Source organism: Pleurodeles waltl, chromosome 6, assembly GCF_031143425.1.
Source record: "Pleurodeles waltl isolate 20211129_DDA chromosome 6, aPleWal1.hap1.20221129, whole genome shotgun sequence".
NCBI classification, from domain to species: domain Eukaryota; kingdom Metazoa; phylum Chordata; class Amphibia; order Caudata; family Salamandridae; genus Pleurodeles; species Pleurodeles waltl.
This window is the reverse complement of record NC_090445.1, coordinates 348,430,144-348,448,704: the sequence shown is the minus strand read 5'-3', so window position 1 is coordinate 348,448,704 and position 18,561 is coordinate 348,430,144. Positions and strand designations below refer to the sequence as shown.

At 42.3% G+C, this 18,561-nt stretch overlaps 1 protein-coding gene across 1 annotated transcript in view; it reads left to right on the top strand.

Moving 5' to 3' along the window:
- Nucleotides 1-16,160, top strand: part of LOC138302214 (uncharacterized) — a 219,562-nt gene extending 203,402 nt beyond the window's left edge. The window contains exons 10-12 of the mRNA XM_069242546.1: nt 3,021-3,338; nt 11,183-11,343; nt 13,391-16,160. Coding sequence (XP_069098647.1) covers nt 3,021-3,338; nt 11,183-11,343; nt 13,391-13,399 — 488 coding nt within the window. The 3' untranslated portion in view covers nt 13,400-16,160. The remainder of the gene's footprint in view (nt 1-3,020; nt 3,339-11,182; nt 11,344-13,390) is intronic.
- The last annotated feature ends 2,401 nt before the right edge of the window (nt 16,161-18,561 follow it).

The window sequence follows — 18,561 nt, the reverse complement described above, 5'->3', positions numbered from 1 at the left end:
GGTCGTCTCAACACTGCAAAAGGAGGTCCCACGACACCGGAGATCAACTCAGGGTGCTGAGCATCACAGGATGGAGTGCAGGGGACCTAGGCTTGGCTGTGCATGCAGGATTTCCTGGAAATGTGCACAGAAGCCCTTGTAGCTGCAGAACATGTGGTGCACAGGATTACTGTCTGGGGAGGGGGAAGCAAGGACTTACTTCCTCCAAATTCGGACAGTTGGACCACTGGACAGTCTGGGTCACTTGGGTCCACCACCTGTGTTCCAGAGGCCACGCCCGTCAGGATGAGAAGGGTCCCAGAGTACTGGTGAAGCTGAAGCTTGGTGCCTGCTGAAGCAGGAGGAAGATTCCGTCGACCCACAGGAGATTTCTTCATGGCTTCCAGTGCAGAGTGAAGGCAGGCTCCTCCCAGAGCATGCACCACCAGGAAACAGTCAAGAAAGCCGGCAGGATTAGGCGCTACAATGGTGCTGGTAGTCTTCTGTCTACTTTGTTGCAGTTTTGCAGGCGTCCTGGAGCAGTCAGCAGTCGATCCTTGGCAGAAGTTGAAGAGAGAGGTGCAGAGGAAATCTGGTGAATTCTTGCAAGTCGTTATCTGAGGAAAAGCCCACTGGAGAGACCCTAAATAGCCCTCACAGGAGGATTGGCCACCTAGTGTGATATGCACCTATCAGGAGGGGTCTCTGACGTCACCTGCGGGCACTGGCCACTCAGAGGCCTCCAGAGTGCCCTCAAACCTCTGGAAACAAGATGGATGGCAGAGGTCTGGGACACACTGGAGGAGCTGTGGGCACCACCCCTGGGTGGTGAAGGACAGGGGAGTGGTCACTCCCCTTTCCTTTGTCCAGTTTCACGCCAGAGCAGGGACTGGGGATTCCCTAAACCGGTGTAGACTGGCTTATGCAAGGAGGGCACCATATGTGCCCTTCAAAGCATTTCCAGAGGCTGGGAGAGGCTACCCCTCCCTAGCCTTTAACACCTATTTCCAAAGGGAGAGGGTGTAACACCCTCTCTCAGAGGAAATTCTTTGTTCTGCCTTCCAGGGACTGGGCTGCCCAGACCCCAGGAGGGCAGAACCCTGTCTGTGGGTTGGCAGCAGCGGTAGCTGCAGAGAAAACCCCAGAGAGCTGGTTTGGCAGTACCCAGGGTCCATAGTGGAGCCCCGGGGATGCATGGGATTGACTCCCCAATACCAGATTTGGAATGGGGGGACAATTCCTTGATCTTAGACATGACATAGGGCCATATTCGGAGTTACCATTGTGAAGCTACATATAGGTATTGGCCTATATGTACACGTGTAATGGTGTCCCGCACTAACAAAGTTCGGGGAAATGGCCCTGAATGATGTGGGAGCACCTTTGCTAGTGCAAGGGTGCCCTCACACTTAGTAACTTTGCAACTAACCTTCAGCAAGTGAAGTTTAGACATATAGGTGACTTATACGTTACTTAAGTGCAGTGAAAATGGCTGTGAAATAACATGGGAGTTATTTCACTCAGGCTGCAATTGCAGTCCTGTGTAAAGGTTTGTCTGAGGTCCCCATGGGTGGCAAAAGAAATGCTGCAGCCCATATGTATCTCTTGGAACCCCAATACCCTGGGTACCTAGGTACCATATACCTGGTAATTATAAGGGTGTTCCAGTATGCCAATTGTAATTGGTAAAAGTGGTCACTAGCCTATAGAGACAAATTTAAGGGCAGAGAGAGCATGAGCACTGAGGTTCTGATTAGCAGAGCCTCAGTGACACAGTTAGGCACTGCACAGGCATACACATTTAGGCCACAAACTGTGAGCACTGGGGCCCTGGCTAGCAGGATCCCAGTGAGACAGGCAAAACGCACTGACAAATAAGGTTTTCACTAAGAGCACTGGGGTCCTTGCTATCAGTATCCCAGTGAGACAGTAAAAACACCCAGACATATCCTCAGAAACAGGCCAAAAGTGGGGGGTAACAATGCTAAAAAGAGGCTCCCTTCCTACACCAGGGAAACACCTGATGCCCAGTTCAGCCAGTTTGGCCTTGGTCTCACCTTAGTAAAATAATGTTGAACGTTTGCTGCAGCAGATACGTATCTCATGGGGAATGTCATCATTTCAATTACCATAGAAAACGTTCACACATACACAGCAGTACCTCGATCAGAGCCAGTAAGATGCAATTTTTAGAGATACATTGTAACCCCCACATTTCCCTATTTGATACACAATAGTACTTCAGTCCTTATTACCAAAGTAGCAAAATCTGTGGCAAATCACTTTAATCTCTTTTACACGAGGAGAAAAAACCTTCTGCTAAATGACCCAGATTCTGTGTATATGTACCTGTTTAACCCAGCCAAAAAATGTGATAGGGCTTTGCCCTGTTTCTTGCTGATGCAAGAGTGCCAGCAGTGTGGTAGAATATGGATTATTAGAGTGTTTCTGAAGGGCTAAAATGACTAAAGACAGTGCAGTAAATTTCAAGGTTGGGAGGAGCCAAGTGATATTGCTCAAACTACAGAAGTTGACATGGGGTTTTATAGAGTACATTATATATTGCACAAATGCTATAAAGCCAATGACAGCCCGTTACTTGGTGAAACAGTAGTGGTTTTCCAATTATTCATCCAATCAATCAATAATAAGATAAAACCTTTGGCACCGATTTATAAAATCATCAAATGAAGCAAAGGAACAGTTTTTTACATACACTTTTGACATTGCCTGTCCTCTAGACCTGGGCGGTATAGCAATGTTACAACAAGTTTAACCTAAGGCCAATGAGCCTCTGTACATTTTGCAAACTCCATATTGAGTGTCGCAAATGAAACCTAAACCAAAATGGGCTTCTCACCTTGAGCGTAGAGGCCCACATTTATGCTACCACAGGGTTTTTGGACAGATCATAGAATATCTTTTTCATTTAATAAGGAAGAATGTCTCTGGCCAATGGCTGTCCTTTACTATTGGACTTTGTTTTATATTTCTGAAACCTTTTACAGTTATTTTTCTATTCTTTTCATACACTATTGTAGTAATGAAGACCCCGGTCATCTCCCTTCTCCACCCGCTGTCCAATGAAGCCTCTGCTTCTGAGGTGTTAAACCTGGTCTGTTTGGTCCATGGCTTTTACCCTGAAGACATCTTTGTGGCATGGGAGAATGGTACAGAAGGGCGACTAACTGCTTCCATTGATGGCATGATCCAGTGCAACCATAGCATCCATCAATGCTCCATAAACAGCATGTTGGCTGTGCCACAGGCTGAGTGGCTAGCTGGCGCTGTGTACACGTGCGTGGTGGGCCATATCTCATCGGTACAGAGCTTCAAGAAAAGCATCAGCCTAGACACAGGTAAAGATAGTTAAATCGATAGCTCCTCTGTGCTGACTAACCTTCTGTTCCTCTTTAGGTGTTTTGCCACCATGATGTAGAGCTATCTAGAGATGCATGGAGCTCCATCGCCTGCCCTGTCTGCACAGTGAGATGACTGCAAATCTTCTCTCTAAATATATCCTGCATACAAGCCAGCACTTGCTTCGGGCACAAGACTCTACGTTTCTAAGCTAAAAATTACACTTTTTGAAAAATTCCTGTTGCCTAAACAAAAGCACAAATGTGGAAATTAAATTCCCCTGATTTCTTTATTCTTATCTTTATTCTAGGTGCTCCCAAATGTCGTTTGTGTACATTTATTAAAAATATTAGGACAACTGTAAAGGATTCATTTGTCTGATATTTCTTGACATTCCTTTTGATTTGAATCATGGTGGCTTTTAAAGTGTGTACTTGCTAATTTCATGTTGTTATGTCATGTTATGTTACATTATGTTTTAGACATTTATGTAGCACCTTATTAGCATTAGTACGGATGTGGCAATGTCTACGTTTGAGTAGCTTCTTGCCTTTGTCTTGAGGATTTCCTCACAATCCAGTATCTGTTTTCGGATTGTTTGAGTTAGGTCACCAGTAATGTGCCTGCAGTTAAATCCTGCCTTCATTTATGTGTTTCGCTGTATGTTTACTGCAGTGTTAGTGTTGTTTGGTGTGTGCATGTAGCTGGGAGTCTTTACCATTTTCAGGATTTGTACTGACCATCTTGCCCAAAAGATGACTGGAAAATCTTGAAAGCTGTGGCTAGAATGCTAATGGACCTCAGTCATACTACGGTGCCCCACTCCAAATGAGATATGGAGCATATATTTCTCTACCTTGGGTAGAAATAGTTATTGACAAAAAATTCAGGTGAGTATACTGTTGACCTGCTCTGTACCTTTTGACATTTGCATGATTTAAATGCTTGCTACTCGTGAAAGTGCTGGAAATGGTGAATTGTGTGGGGAAAGCTCAAGCTTCTTGCAGGAAGACAGGATGACTTTTGGGCGTTTTTTCGACTTATCAGCATGATATGTCCGCTTAGTGACCAGGGGCACACACCTCTGTCTATCACAATAAAAATGAAAAACACCCATCCCAATTGCAACATGCCGTGGAGCTGCTGAGTTTTCTGAGTCGACCTCACACAGCACTGACTTTTCAGACGTTGACCAGGATGTCATGAAACTCCTCAACTGGTATGTCTCTCTAAAAAAGTCGCTAACTCTGCCCAGTTCAGTGGCATAGGTCTATCCAGGATGTTTTTTACTTTCATTTAACCTCAAATTGCCACCGCAGCCTGCAGAAAGTTTCCAGACATTTTATCAAAAGAAGGGAGATTTACAATTTTCATCCGTAAGCAGTTAATGAAATGAGTGAAACTATGGCTCAGCGCTTCACATGAGTATGCCATTTAAAAAAAAGTGGTGTGTTATGTATCTAGATAATTTATGGTATAGTTGAAGATGTTGAAGGACAAATTCTTGTTATACTCAAGTTATATTTTACAGAGAGCAGCTCAAGCAGTGCCAAGTGGGAGGAAGAGTGCACCACTCCAATGGTTCACTCAGCAACTTTGAGAACTGTATATGGTGACCATGTTCCCCGCACGATAAGAATGTCATTCTGGAGCATTGCTTGCAACTCATTGAAACAAGCACTGGCAAAGCCAGTAGGTCTAGTGTTAACTATCAGCCTTTTTGGATTTTCCATTGCTTATTTTGTTTATGGCTTTTGTAAAACTTTATATTTAGAGGAGTTTCTGGGTTCTCTCAGATATAAAAATATGCCTACGAGAAAAAAAACACAAACTTCTGCAGTATACTTTGTCACTTATTGGATCTACTTTGTGTGTGGATGTCCTCCTTGTGGAAGGGTAGAATAGGAGTAATATCAGCCAGTGGCTGAAGTGGGCTGATCAGTTGCCTCATGGTTTTCTCTATACTTGGAGGAAAAAAATGTGAATATAAAAATGTGTACTTGTGTGTGTGTACATGTGTGTATGTATGTGTATGTGTGTATGTTTGGGTGTATGTATGTGTGAAGACAGATAGATAACAAGTAATGTGTACCACAATAAGTACAGTGCCTCAAAGCAATGAATAAACAAGCCTACAGAGATAATTATTCACTGTAGGAAGCCGGAAGTAAAATGTGGTAACAATCAGAACTATTAAGGGAGGAAAATCATTTTAGTACAGTTTTTCACAATATTTTCCACAAATGCAGTACTCGTGTCATAGTGCAGCTAAGTAAAATGTAAACTACCTTTTATTTTGCTTCTGTATTCAAATAGCCAGCAATTTCTTGTACCTATGGAGCAACTTGGTGTCCTGCTCTTGTGTCTGTACTATTTATGGGGATTGTTCATAATGCTTGAGTCATGTGTTCAAGGCTTTGGCCGAAAAACGTCTCTGGTGATTTGCAAATAAACAGATTTTATTTGGAGTACCTTGTGTTGAACAGCATTTCTCTCTCTCTCTCTCTCTCTGTATATATATATATATATATATATATATATATATATATATATATATATATATATATACATATATATATATATGTATATGGATATAGATATAGATATACATAGATATATATGTGTGTGTGTGTATATTTAATGAGAAAAACAAAGGTTAAGGGAAAAAGTTGTTTTCCCTGTATAAACCAAGGTCCAACTACATAAACTTTAAAAATTCTAAAGTTATAGCTATAACTCATTTACAATTTAGCCATCACCTTCAAATTATTATAAGTAGCAGACTTTGTTGCACTCTTTTCAGCTCGCTAACTAGACAACAATAACTATAACTCACCACACTACAATGCACTAAGTTTGCACAAATAATGATACTCCATTGTACAGCACTTCTCTGTATGAGACTCTCGGCCAATTTACTGCACAACACTACACTCGATAACACTGAACTTTTAGTAGGATTGTGCTACATATAATGCACCCAAAGTGAATGAAAGCCAATCATTGTTGTTAGAAAAATTAAGATTAATAATTTTTTTCCTAGTGGCCAATTATCATGTCTTCCAAATAGTAGTTCGTGTAGCCCACTGTTAGGGCATTTTTTAATTTTGTTGCACAGGATGCATAAGAAAGATTGTTTTTGTTTGGGTTGTTGGGCCAGTTTTATTTTGTGAGCCAGAGAGCATGCAAAGAAAATTTATGTAGATTAAGATGTATTCTATTTGTTATATATTTGTTTATAGGTTTTGATTGGTATGTCACCATAAATCTTTTTTTTGGTTTTCAGTTAGTAAATATGAAATTTTACATAAGCACTGTTGTTTATTTTTTGGGCTTCTTTGCTACTTCTAGTAGCATTACGCTACATAATATTACTAAGTTGAAAAACCTTAAAACTTAACATTTACTTGCACCATCAACACATAAACTAGTTTACTCATGCTTCTCTCCTGTGTCATCACATGTAACAGACTGGAATAGTTCTTCCATGTCAGTGGCACACACAGGGTAACTGATGCTCAATATCTGGCCCGGTACATATTGGAGCTGACGGATCAGGTCTTTTGGAACATGCTGTCAGAGGCCTTCACTTTTTTCTCTAAACAAAACTGGGAGAGGGCAGGCAGTAGGGTGATAGAGCGGGACACCATGAAAGGGGTACTCCCTGGGGTGTGTATGGCTACAACAATTGGTGTCCGACAAACGCTGGAGAGAGCTCAGATGAGTCACAAGGGGACACTGGAGTCACTGGAGCGGTCACTCTCTGCTAACCCATCGGTTTGGAGGGAATGCGACTGACAGAGACAAGAAGTGTGTGAATTGTGAGACCCAACAGAAAAATATACTCGAAGCACTGGGCGATGACAGTAGTATATGGATGGAGATAAGGCGGGACGTTTACTAGCGTGTTTGATTCGATCTGAGAGTGCGCTGCTCCCTATCTTGGCAGTCAGAGACTGACAGGAATGGTTTGTGTATATACACAACAGGAGATAAACAGACTTTTTGAGGACCATTTGCAGGGGGTGTATGAAGCACCGCGCTGAGGCGCAGAAGCCCAGCTTCTACCCAATTACAGCTATCACATTTATCCTCACAGGATTGTGAGCAACTGGGGGCCCCCTTTAACAGGCAAGAGCTCCTGAGTGCAGTGGCCGCACTGAAAAAGGCAAAGGCACCAGGGGGCGATGGACTTCCAGCATAATTTTATAAACTCTTCCCCGGGACTTTGGCAGGCAAACTGCTGATGGTATACGCAGAGGCACTGGTGAGGGGATCGCAAATAGTAGTAATACCAAAACAGGGAAAGAACCCCTTAGAAGCTGTCTGCTACCGTCCTCTCTCAATGTTAAATGTGGATCAGAAACTCCTCAGCCATGTTTTATCATCAAATCTGCTGCCCCACCTCCTGAATCTGATCCATATGGTTCATTCCGGATATAGCTCAATTAGGAATACACTACAAAACTTACACTGGCTGACTCACGTGCCCCCTGCACCTGTGCTTGAGGAAGATCAATATGCCCTTGCCTTTCTTGATACTGAGCAAGCTTTTGATTCAGTGCATAGGATGGTACTGGGACACAATTATATCAAATAGGTAAAATTGATTTACATGAACTTCAGGGCAAGGGTGAGAACGGGGCGGTATGTCTCGGCTGAGATCTTGCAACAGGACATGCATCAGGTGTGGCCAATATCCCCTTTAATCTTTGCCATTACTTTGGAGCTACTGGCATGTCAGCTCAGGCAGACTCTTAGAGGGTGGGGTCGGTAATACTGAGCACGTGGTGTCGCTGTTTCCAGATGATGCTATTATTGACCTGCATAGCCAGACTTATCTGGGCCGACATTGCTTAACATTATGCCTGACTTCTGGGAGTTCTAAGGGCTTTGGGTAAATAGCGCCAAGTCTCCTATGTTTTCAGTGGGTAGGTTGGCCGGTCTTTCTGCGGATCAACACCCTGACATGTCTGCCCTGGAAGGTGGACAGTGTCAAATACTTTGGCATCCATGTTTTGCATGGAGGGAGACAAGCATACAACCTGAATTTGGGTGGGGTAATTCATAATTTATACCCATCTATTGAATTCTGGAACACGCTGCACCTATCCCTGATGGGGAAGATAGTGCTAATTAAAATGGTGGTCTCACCCAGGTGTTCGTACATCCTACATGGTACCATGTATGGGATCCCTCTGGATGGGTGTTCTGGGAATTAGACACGCTACTGGTAAAGCTCCTCTTGGCCAGCAAGAGATGCAGAGTTGTGCTAAAAGCCCTAAGTAGAGAAGGGGACAGCAGGGGGATGGAGGTATCAGATTTGGAGTCATATTTGTTGTTGACGCAGTTCAAGCAAGCGATTCACTGGCTGGATGGGGCACCCAATAGGGCAAGGTCACTGATGGATGGCACTCATGATGGACACCAATTTTTGATGCTGCTGGTGGAAGGCCAGAACATACCATTTGATTTCTCATATGTGATCTGTTTGATGGCTTAAAATTCACAATGGGGTCTGCAGGGTGTCGATCTGTGCTCAATTTAAGCAGATACAATACAACATGGAACACATCACCTATCTATCCCTCAAGCAGTTGCACACTATTTACCCTAACAGGGCCCAGTGCTGTGCTTGATGTGGCACAGCGATTGAGGATTCCCTTCACATTTTATGACAGTTCCCTGTTATTGTATCATATTGGGGGGGAAATATTGCCTCAGCTTAAGTGCGCAACAGGGTGGGATGTGCCACGTAAAATCAAGCAATCCATGCTGGGACTCCTCCCAAGTAACCCCCCCATAAAATGAGTAGGCCATTCATGATGTTTGGGCTAACATTGACTAAATGGCCCATAGCAATTAGATCGCTGAGCCCATGACCCCCCACATGGGATGCATGGAGAAAGACCTATTATAGTGGGCCGGTGCAGAGGAGGCACACATGAGGCATATCCAATGGGATGAAATCTAGCTAATGCCCTGCTTGCCTGGATGCAATGTAACAAGCACTGCTGGAGCCTAAAGAAGTTGACCAGCATGAAGTACCTACACCAGCTGAACCTTTAGGTTAAGGCTGCTGCGGGATGGAAGGCCCAAACGCCAGATACTGAGTGATCACTGCACTAACATCAAGGAACTGGGCTCCTATGTGTAGAACGAGGTTGATTCTCCTTTCATTTGAGAACTGTATACTATTGGAAGCTAGGAAGGAGTGGGGATGCGGGTGGGGGGATTGTCCCATAGACGGTAATTGACACTTGGGGCCAGATGTACCAAAGGGTTTTGTCCATTCTGTGTCTATGGGAAAATGTGTTCGTACATATGGGCCTTGGTTCTGTCTCCATAGCTGTTTCTGAAGTTTGTGTGTTTCTTTACTGGAGCGCTATATAGTGACCCCTTGCTGTCGAATGGACAGCTGCTGAGATTTTTCCTATATGCACAAGATATTTTTCTGTGATGTGTCACACTGCCTTGACCCTTGTCCAGGGTGATGTACGGACAAGTGTGACGGCCTGTTATCCTTTGTTATATCATGTTGATATATCGAGATGTATACTGTGTTATTGCTTGAAATGCCAATAAAGAAATATTTATTTTTTTAATGTAACATTTACTTACTTTTCTTACCTGCAATATCCCAAAGAATCATCTGTGCCCCATTATGCTGCCAAATTTCATAAAAATCCAACTGATGTTTTTTGTCCTATGTGAAATACAGATGTCTATAGAAAGTGCATTAGATTTGAACCCAATTTTAAAACTCCTAACCTATCACTATAACCGTTTAGCTAAATATTTCACGGGATCAGAATACCTCCACCCTGAGCCCTAACGCCACCTTTCAAATATTTTTTCACCACATTTCAGCCCCACAGACCATTCCCCATTACAGGAAATGGCAACTGCAACTTTCAGATCAGGTTGCAGTCAGCCAATGAGAACATTTCTGTGGCTCGAGGGTGCACAAATATGCTGCAAGTAGATTTGAGAATCGTTCACACAACTAGATATCTACATTTTGCTTTCTTTGAATATTTCAAAAACTACTGAACGGATTTGCACCAATTAAGAAAAAGCAAAATTTCTGGACCAAGAGCTACCTTCCTCCCAAATGTAGTGCCATTCCATCTAGCAGTTCAGGCTGTAGGGGTGTTGAAAAATCCCTATGGGAATTAAAATAGGAAATGTACTTTTTTTTTACCCCCCCTTTTTCTCAGCACCCACTTGACAGATCACCTTGAAACTTCCCATGCGTAACAAGAATTACCGGTACACTTTTTTGTGAAAATTTTGTGAATATCTTTCAAATGGCACCAAAGATGTAGGCAAGTCAAAAATGCATTTCCTGTGGAAACATGGTCCTAACTATAAATACCTACTGGGGACCACCAGTAGGTCATATCTCTCTCTCTCTCTCTCTCTCTATATATATATATATATATATACATGTATATATATATATACATATGTGGAAGCCATGGTCATCGCTTTAACTGTCAGGAAGTAATAGCAATTAATGCGAGTGCTCTTTAACACATTCTGTGCTGTTTTAAGATCAGAATTCCATCAGACAGAATTCCATCAGCTAGCAATATTGTTGTTGATGCACCCAAAGTTTGAAAAAACATTTTGTAAAATGTTGCATGTAATCTACACTGCCACTTATAAGAGGGGCACTGTTAGGCAGATGTTACATCAAACCATGAAGTCTCTTCCACAGAGAAACTTGTAGGAGGCAGTGAGGGAGACTCAGCTCTTTGGGTGAATGTATTATGGAGTCCTGTGTCAGCCTTTTGTTATTCATTTTTGTTAAGTCTAACATGGTTTCATCTTTCCACAGGGAAGCCAGTCATTGCGGACATCCCCAGGGACTTTCATGACCAGGGGGGCTATGACTTGAGTGAGCTGGATGAGGCAGGAAGTGTGTGGACCACTGCCTCCACCTTCATCGCGCTCTTCCTCCTGACACTCTTGTACAGCAGCTTTGTCACCTTTGTCAAGGTAAGGAAGATATGTATGAAAGAAGACATTCCTAAAACATAGTAATTCATGATAAAAACCTCATATATGAACATCGGAAATTACTAAAATTGATTGATAATCAATAATGGAAATACAATCTGTTGTGGTGCAGAGCAGTCCTCCAATTATCTTTCTATTAGAGGTACTAAAAAACAGACTTGCAGTGCGAATCCCACATTATAAAGGAGAAAAGCACGTCTAGTATGTGTTTGTTCTATTTATGAAAAACAGAAACAGATGTGTACTTCTGGAGGAGTGTGGATATTTATATATTTTCAAGTGATGAGCAATTTATTTGTGTAGGTCCAGTAGCTGTGGTAATGCTGGTGTATACAAAACATAAGAGACCATCGCAGACAAGACATTTAGAGAAAAATCAGTCTGGTTCAAATTAACACAAAATGCAGATCAAACATCTCCTCCCCAGGTTATTCATGTAGTTAATTTGAGGGGAGGGGTGCATTGTGGAACTATTTCCAGAATTTTAAATTCATTTCATATACTTAACTCATAAAAACACTAACATTTAACAGTGCCAAGAGCCACTAGGATTGTACAGGAAATAAAAAGCTTTGAATAAAAATGTGTAGTAAAAATCAATTGAAAGAAACATCTGGCCAAAAAAGTAAGTTCCAAAAACACTAGGACGTTATTAAAAACACACAATAACATAATAGCAGTAAATATTGAAATTCATTCAAAGATAGCTGCCACATTAAATGGGTCTTCAATTTGGTTAAGGGGAAGCAGGAAGCAGTAGGGTACATATGGACATGGAGCACAAGGCCTGCTCAGATGAGCATATTGGATTACAAAAAGGTGACAGAATGGGGAAAAGAGTGGCACACTGGTGGAAGCTGGGGAAGAGAACTAGGCAAATAATTGCACCTAGAAAGGGGTATATCAGTTACGTGGGCAGAGGCGCAACAAAAGTGCAACAGGAAGAAAGACCTTGGAGTTGGTTACTCTATAACAGAAAACAAAAAGCCATTTGAGGGCTGTGGGAACAGTATGAAAGATTTAATGAGGAAGCAGGATCTTGGAGAGAGTGCAGCCTGCCCACCATATTTACAAGACGGTAATCAGCCATTGTATTGAAGATAAAATATTGTGTGGCCAAAATCTGATGGTGAGAATATCAATGATGAGAATGGTGTGAAAGTAAGTTTCTGTGAGTAAGCAACATTTTACGATGTTTAACTCCACATGTATGTATTAGTTACGTATCTTGACGATTAATAAATCTTCAAGGTTTGTAGATGTGGAGTTAAGAAATATAAATCTATACTATTTGCACGTACCATCTCTATATTCTTCTCCTCAAGATATTTGTGCCGCAGTATATTTGCCAAACAATATTTTTGCCCTCGATATTCTGTCAGACATCCTACAAGAGAAGATGGATAAATGTCCCTTAAAGTAAAACAAAGCCGAAAAAATGAGACTACAAAAGAATCATAAAAGGGTCACAATACTTGAAACGCACATTGAGATGCATGAAATGCACAATGTTTTGTCACTGTTTTGCTTTTCCTGAACTGTTTACTCTATGCAATTGTTTCACACTTAGCAAACAAAGGATCTATTGGTGATAAAGAGCAATAATCCTAGTATAATCTGTGCATACTGGAAATGTTGCTGCAGTCTATGTTAACATATTACGTGTATGAGTAAAAAGTGTATTCGAATTGTGAGGTCAAATGCTGATTCTTAAAGTGGGTTCATGAGTCCATTAATCTGCCTGGCACAGCCTATCGTCCAGCCCTAGTTTTTGCACTAAAAATGTAGCATCAGGTGCTGTATAGAGATGATCTTGTTAAAGGTATTTTTAATATGAATTGCTGCCATGAGGAGTGGCACTGTTGGAATGGGTAGAGATGTTTTCTCCTCTTGTATTAATAGGCACATCGACAGGGTGAACAGAGAGACTGTTTCTGTCCATCTTCAATTTCAGATGTAGTAGACACCATCGATTGAATAGTTTTAATATTGTGACATGACCTAACCAAAGTCTATTCAATCACAGGTTAAATAAGCTCATTGCGCAAGACGGAGCGTGAAAGAAAGAATCGTATTTTGGCCACATGGATCCCAAGATGTTCCTCCTCACCAACAAAGCATGTGTTCATTCATCAAGTACTGTACTTGACTTCAGTCAGTTTTTATCATCGGGGAGGTCTTCACATTTTCCAGCCACCACTGTGGATCCTTTAGAAAAGCTCCAAGTATGTCTCAGTAGTGGAATAATCTGTGGAGGACTCTTACCTTTTCAGTGCTGGCTGTTAGATCGGTTATTTACCTAGAGGTCAAGTGCTCGTGTTGTCTATGAACCCTGAAATACTAATTGTGGCTTCTAAGCTGGATGAAAATGTCATGCCTTTCAGAAAATTAATGTTTCTTCCTGTGCATTATTTCCATGGTCTGTAAAAATGGTAGACATGGTCAAGCACCTCAACTGCTAGCATTAAGTAGTATATAGAAACAACATATACATTTTTCTGGGTGTTAATTGTGAAAATTAATTGACAGTACAAAAGCTCAAAATATTCATTTTCTAAATATTCTTTTTGTGGTAGCAATACCTTCTAAATGTAGATATCGGGTGTGATTATATTTAGCCTATTGCGTTGTCATGAAGTTGAGAAGGACTCCGTCCTTCTTTGTGTTTTTTAAACCAAAAAAGAAATGGCCTCAGGTGTTTTCCTTAAAGCCCAGGTGTCTTTCATTAGCTGAAATGGATCTGTTAGTTGAATGTGTTGGACAGAGCTCATAGCTCGCATCATCAAAGCTGGTGACATGAGAGTTATTCTGAATTTTAAGAAAGGGCTGATTGGGCCTGGCATGGAGGTGCTTGAATTATTGTTGGTCTTTGAGGATTGTTTGCCTAATCTGTGCTTTTGCAATGTTGCAGCTCTGCGTGGGACGGAAGGACTTACTTTGCCACACAAGTTATTATGGGGAGTGCTGCAAGGTAACAGAGGTTTTTAGTTCTGTTCGCTCAACAAAGCTTTCCCATGTGTTTCCATGATGTTGTCTTTGATTTTAATGAGATACAGTGAAGTTATATAGGCCCCTGCAGTTCCTGAGGAGCAGTGGAAGCTTCACCCTTCAGATGGTCCCTATATGGAACCCAAGGCCTATGGACATCTGCAAGATATGGGAGACTCATGAGACCCTCACCATATTCTCCAGGCAGTCCCATCAGTGTGCCTTGCACCATTGATGACATGGTTAGGACTGGTTCTCCCTGCTATTGATGTTGGACTCTGGAGCACAGCACGAGTCAAACTTTCATGTGGATTCTGCCTGCTACCATTGTACACTGAGATTTGAAGACAAAGCAATAACTGTTGATGTAAAATAGAAACAGAAAGAAAGTCCATCTAGGGGCTGATTTGCACAATGCGCAACAAGAAAACCACTTGTGTGCCATGCAACACCTTCATCTGCATGTGTTCAGGATGTGCACTGTTCAAAAACCTTTTGTGTTTGATTTAATGGACTACAATGCACAATGTTGCTCCACCTAAAATAAGAATCTGAGACACTTTTATGGCATACATGACAACTGACTTGCCTCTTAGTTTTCTAATGCCATTGTAGCCTGGGTGGGTGGGTGGGGAGTGGACAGAACGTTTCTAAATTCATGTTTAAAACGATCACTTTTAATAAATCTTTATCAATGAAGTGTTATACCCTGATTTGCTAAACCGAAACAATTCTCTGTGCAAATAAATACACTTATCTGAATGTTTAAGAGACTTTTCATAATTCATAATTTTTCATGATGTTTGTTCTATGATTTACTTGTCAAATATTCCCAGAGCCCAGCTCAAGCACTGGCTCTTACAGCCTGAGCCAAACCAGACCCTTGTCTTGGCTCTGCCCTCCCTGTTGATTTTTATGATTATCCATCTCTCCTACCAAAGCATTTGTAAATTCAACAACTCCCTCTGAACTGACCAGACTTTGAAAGTCTCCTTCTACCATGTGTGATGTAAACTCAACTGTCTTCTGTGGCTTGTTAGTCTTGAAAGGCCTATTGAGAGCATTGGAGTGAACCACAGCCTGGCAGCTCTGTGCAATTTCCCCTCACATATAGAAGTATAGAAGAGACACCAACTCTGTTGCCCCCTGACATACACAGACACAGCGGTTTTAGCAAAGCTGGCATCTGTGCAAGCGTCCCTCACACATGCAAAAGGTACAGACAGGCAGCACTTTTATGCATGCCCTTCAGACATAGAGATACATACAGACACATACACGAGTAGTAGACATGTATGTGTGCATGGCTTTTTCAAACACGTACACATGCACACACACAAACAACAGGTATAGAAGAGACAGCATCTGTGTAAGTGTCCACGTACACAGACACAATAGGTCTTAGATAGCAGCTATTTAATCCTCTTTCACACATCAAAGCCAGGTTGAGACAGGCAGCATCTATACAAACTTTACATATACAAACATACACACATATATGTGCAAACTTCTCTCGCATATAACATTTGTAACCCGTAGATAAAACCATGCAACGTGCAGGCAATTGAATTTGCAGAACCATTTTTTAAAATAATTTTTTTTTAAAGTCGGATCACTGTTACTTAAAAGCTGATCTTCAAGGGTGAAGCTCACATTTTTCTTGTACATGAAATGTCATATGTCATGCTTTTTCAAATGCACGAGGGAAAAATTTGCGTTTGTATCTTTCATCCTCTTTAAAGTCGTAATTGTCAGTTGTGTAAAGAAGTTTTTATTTGTGCTTGAAAATAAAAATGTTTTTTGTTTCACACCATTGTTGTCAAGATACTTTCCAAATACGAAATATATTTCTAATACTGTCTTCAGCAGGGGTGGCTCCACCACAGTGGCTAAGGGGAGTCTCCCCCCGGATGAGCCAGCAGATGAAAAATAAAATCAAAGCTTGCTATTGTTTTATTTTTTATTTTTCATCTGCTGGCTCAGCCAGCAGGTGCAGGGAGGGGCGGGGCTGCCAATGAGGAGGTGGGAGGAGGGGGCAGTGCACTGAGTGCGCAAGTGTGTTTTCCTGGCTTTTTCAGGCCAGCCAAACTCACATGCGCACTTAGGTTTCTCCAGCCTGGCTGCATACACAGCTACACAGACCATCTAAGCAGCAGTGACTGCCACTGAGACAAATCATGGCACTGCTTACGTGCAATGTATAGCATGTAAGCAGTGCCAGGATTGCTGGGGAGTGAATGCTGGGACACCATCAGGAGCAGAGGAGCGAGGAAGCAGGAGACAGCGATGGGAGACAGGCGGTGGAAGGCAAGTCGATCAATCAGTTAATCAATCAGGAATTTGTAAAGCACACTACTCACCCATGAGGGTCTCAAGGCGCTGAGTTTCTTCCTTTTAAAAAAAAATGTTTTCCTCATCATCCCATGCAACCCTTCCTTGATATTTGTGGCAGCCGCTGCTGCTTTTCAGTCTTTCCTCTCGATGTTGTGGAGTGGCTAAGGAGTGCCGAAGCAATTACTTTAGTTTTCAAACTCTCCTTGGTAAGCCTTATGAGATTTTCTAGAACCTTAGCCCAGACCTTTTGATTTTTATTCGTCATATATATTATGCACAGATTTTTAAGGTCTTCAGCCAGCTCTCGTTATCTGTCAGTATGTCATTCCTATTTTTGCTCCCCCTACTACAGCATGGGGCAGAGGGACAGCCAATTTCAGCCATTGGCTTACCGTTCTGAGAGCGATGGCATTCTTCTTTTTCACAACGTGCACTAATACACAAAGTAGTGCTCATATAGCATTTTAAAGAAACTTTCACGGACACTAGCAAAGACCAAAGTTGGCAACTAACTTTGTTAATGGGTGTTGGTACACTGTAACCAACTGCGGATTGTGTGGCGTGGGCAAAATGCTTGGTGGGACTGTTATTTTCCATAAATGACCCAAGACCTCACATACTAGTGCATTCAAGTTGGAAGAAACAAATTCTCACTTTTATATACTTGAATCTCCAAAGCTGTAAAGAGTTTACTCCTGTAGGTAGTTAATGTTTTGGAACGCATATTAATTATGACAGCAGTAAGTACACTACATAAAAATGAGGTCAAAGTGAACACTATTCAGCCGGAATACATTAAGTTTTTCATTATATTATCTGAACATTAGGGCAATTAAAATGAGGATAGATTTAAAAAAAACATAGAAAGTCCTCGCAACATCTGGAGGCCGAGATATGACTCAAAATATAGTTACGGTACCTGCATTGTAGGGCACTATGGGGGTCATTACAACCCTTGCGGTCGGTGTTAAAGCGGCGGCAAAACCGCCAACAGGCCGGCGGTAAAAAAATGGAATCACGAGCATGGCGGAAACCGCCAACATAGACAGCCACTTTAACACACCGACCGCCATGGCGGTACAAACAAACACAGCGGCGGTAACCGCCAACAGACAGGCGGAAGACAATGTACCGCCCACACTATTACAACAGGCCAATCCGCCACCTTTTCCGGGGCGGATTCACTGCGAACAAAAACACTGCGGAAACAGGACTTGGAAGGCAAAATGCTCACCTCTACACACCCCACGAGGAACCAGGATGCCATGGATCCAGAACTCCATATTCTACCTGCCTTTGTCTTCCTGCTCCTCTACCAGGAGCACGAACACCGGCGGCAATGACCACGGTGAGTACTGCACCTACGACACAGGGGAGGGGGAAGGGAAAAGAAACTGACACACACACGCAACATGCAACACCCCCACCCCCACCCTCACCCACTACAACACACACACAAATACATGTTGATACATTACAGTTACACCCCCCAACACTCCCGGAAGAATGCAAAGACAAAAGGAAATTATTGTAACGATTGTAATCAATTAAAATCCAGTACTCAAAAATATATATATACACTATTAACAAATATATACACCAAGGATTCAAGTCCATGTACTGCACATACATAGTCCGTGGACCACTGGGCCCAAAATGCATGGGCGAAGCCCACACAAGATACCCAATCAAAACGGAGAGAACACTGCAGGGGCATCAGATAGAAATACAACAGACACCTCAGGGGGAAGGGAAGGGGGGGCACCTCAGCCAGATGAGTGCACAACGCCAGATCCACAAGGGGGCTCCATGCCCACTGCTTTATCCTGGGGAGTGCAGTCACAGTCTCACAAATCTCTCCAGTGGGTGGTTTGT